General features: G+C 49.1%; 1 protein-coding gene across 1 annotated transcript in view; it reads right to left on the bottom strand.

Moving 5' to 3' along the window:
• Positions 1 to 1,354, bottom strand: part of LOC102303319 (bromodomain-containing protein 2) — a gene marked incomplete in the record, with an annotated part of 9,470 nt that overhangs the window by 2,077 nt on the left and 6,039 nt on the right. The window contains 5 exon segments of the mRNA XM_014329207.2: positions 1 to 99; positions 190 to 449; positions 544 to 735; positions 860 to 988; positions 1,079 to 1,354. Coding sequence (XP_014184693.1) covers positions 1 to 99; positions 190 to 449; positions 544 to 735; positions 860 to 988; positions 1,079 to 1,354 — 956 coding nt within the window.

Genomic DNA, 1,354 nt, shown 5'->3' with positions numbered 1-1,354 from the left:
TCGTACGACATAGGCGCCGTCTCCTCCTCTTCGTCTGAGTCAAAATGGCTCACGAGGGGATCGTGGGCCACCTGCGGGATGACGTTGGCCTTTTTGGATCTGTTGGAGGAAAGCAGGGAGTGTTTAACAAAATAAAAATGTGCACAATGCAGTCAACTCATAAACTGTCCAGTAGGTGGCAGCACTCACTTGCTCTTGTTGTTTTTCTTGCTCGGTGCCTTCTTCATCGGCATCACGGGGCAGGGCACACTCTTGCTCTTAGATTTTGGAGTTTTGGTCATTTTCGGGGTCTTGGGCGGCCTGACAGGTGTCACATCCTCCTCTATCCTCCGGTGCTTCTCTTTCTCAACCTTTTTCTTCTTCTTTTTGTCCTTCTTGTCTTTCTTCTTCTTGGGTTTGGCGATGGGGCCCTGGGACAGTGCGGTGAGCTGCTCATGAACAGCTTTTAGCTGAAAGATCAAAAAAATAAAAAGATAAAATGGCATCAGTGCTGCGAACAACCGGTGTGTGAACATGTGTTTACAGACATGCTGCAGTACACACCTGCTCCTGCAGCTCTGCCAGACGGTTCGCCCTCTCCTCCTCAGAGTCGGAGCTTGGGCTGCTGTCGCTTTCCTCACTCTCGCTGCTGAGCTCACTCTCAGAGGAGGATGAAGAGGATGAGGAAGACGAGGAAGAGCTCGGTGGTGCTGGAGGCTCATCTGGCATTTTAGCAATACAGAACTCAAAAACATCCTGGAGAGAGAAAATGGTTTGGTTTAAAAAAAAATGCAACTGAAAATGAGAAGTAGAAGTTTCAAATTGCGAGAATTTAAAAGTTCCAATTAATTTTTTTAATCATTGAAATAAAGAAAATCACCTGGAGTTTTCTGGCCATGGCCACCACATCGTGGTCAGGAGGGTTGTACTTGTAGCAGTTGGAGAACATCAGTCTAACATCAGCGGAGAACTGGTGCGCCTCACGGTACTCTCTGCCGTCCATCTTTCGCTAAAACAACAAAAGAAAAGATTTTAGATAAACAGTCTCTGAACTTCAGTTTCAGAAGTGATAAATTCAGTCTGTGGAATGAATGCGTACCTTGATGGTGCTGAGGTCCATGGGCTGTTTAATGATGTCGTGGTAGTCGTGAAGACCGAGCGACGAGGCATCGACAGGCTTGTAAAACGGCCAGGCGTACGCGGCGTGCTTCTTCGACAGCAGCTCCTTCAGGACGCCGCTGCAGTAACGCATCTGAGGGCTCAGCTTGCTGCGGCGCACCGGCGGCGGCAGGATAGAATCTGGTAAGTCCTTCTTAGGAGGTTTGATGGGTCGTCCGCTCACTCCCCTCCTGTTCCCTCCTGCTCCTTTGGTGCC

Source organism: Haplochromis burtoni, unplaced genomic scaffold, assembly GCF_018398535.1.
Source record: "Haplochromis burtoni strain Fernald_Lab_line unplaced genomic scaffold, NCSU_Asbu1 Contig_519, whole genome shotgun sequence".
Taxonomy (NCBI): Eukaryota; Metazoa; Chordata; class Actinopteri; order Cichliformes; family Cichlidae; genus Haplochromis; species Haplochromis burtoni.
The sequence above is the reverse complement of the archived record's forward strand: the minus strand, read 5'-3'. Positions and strand labels throughout refer to the sequence as shown.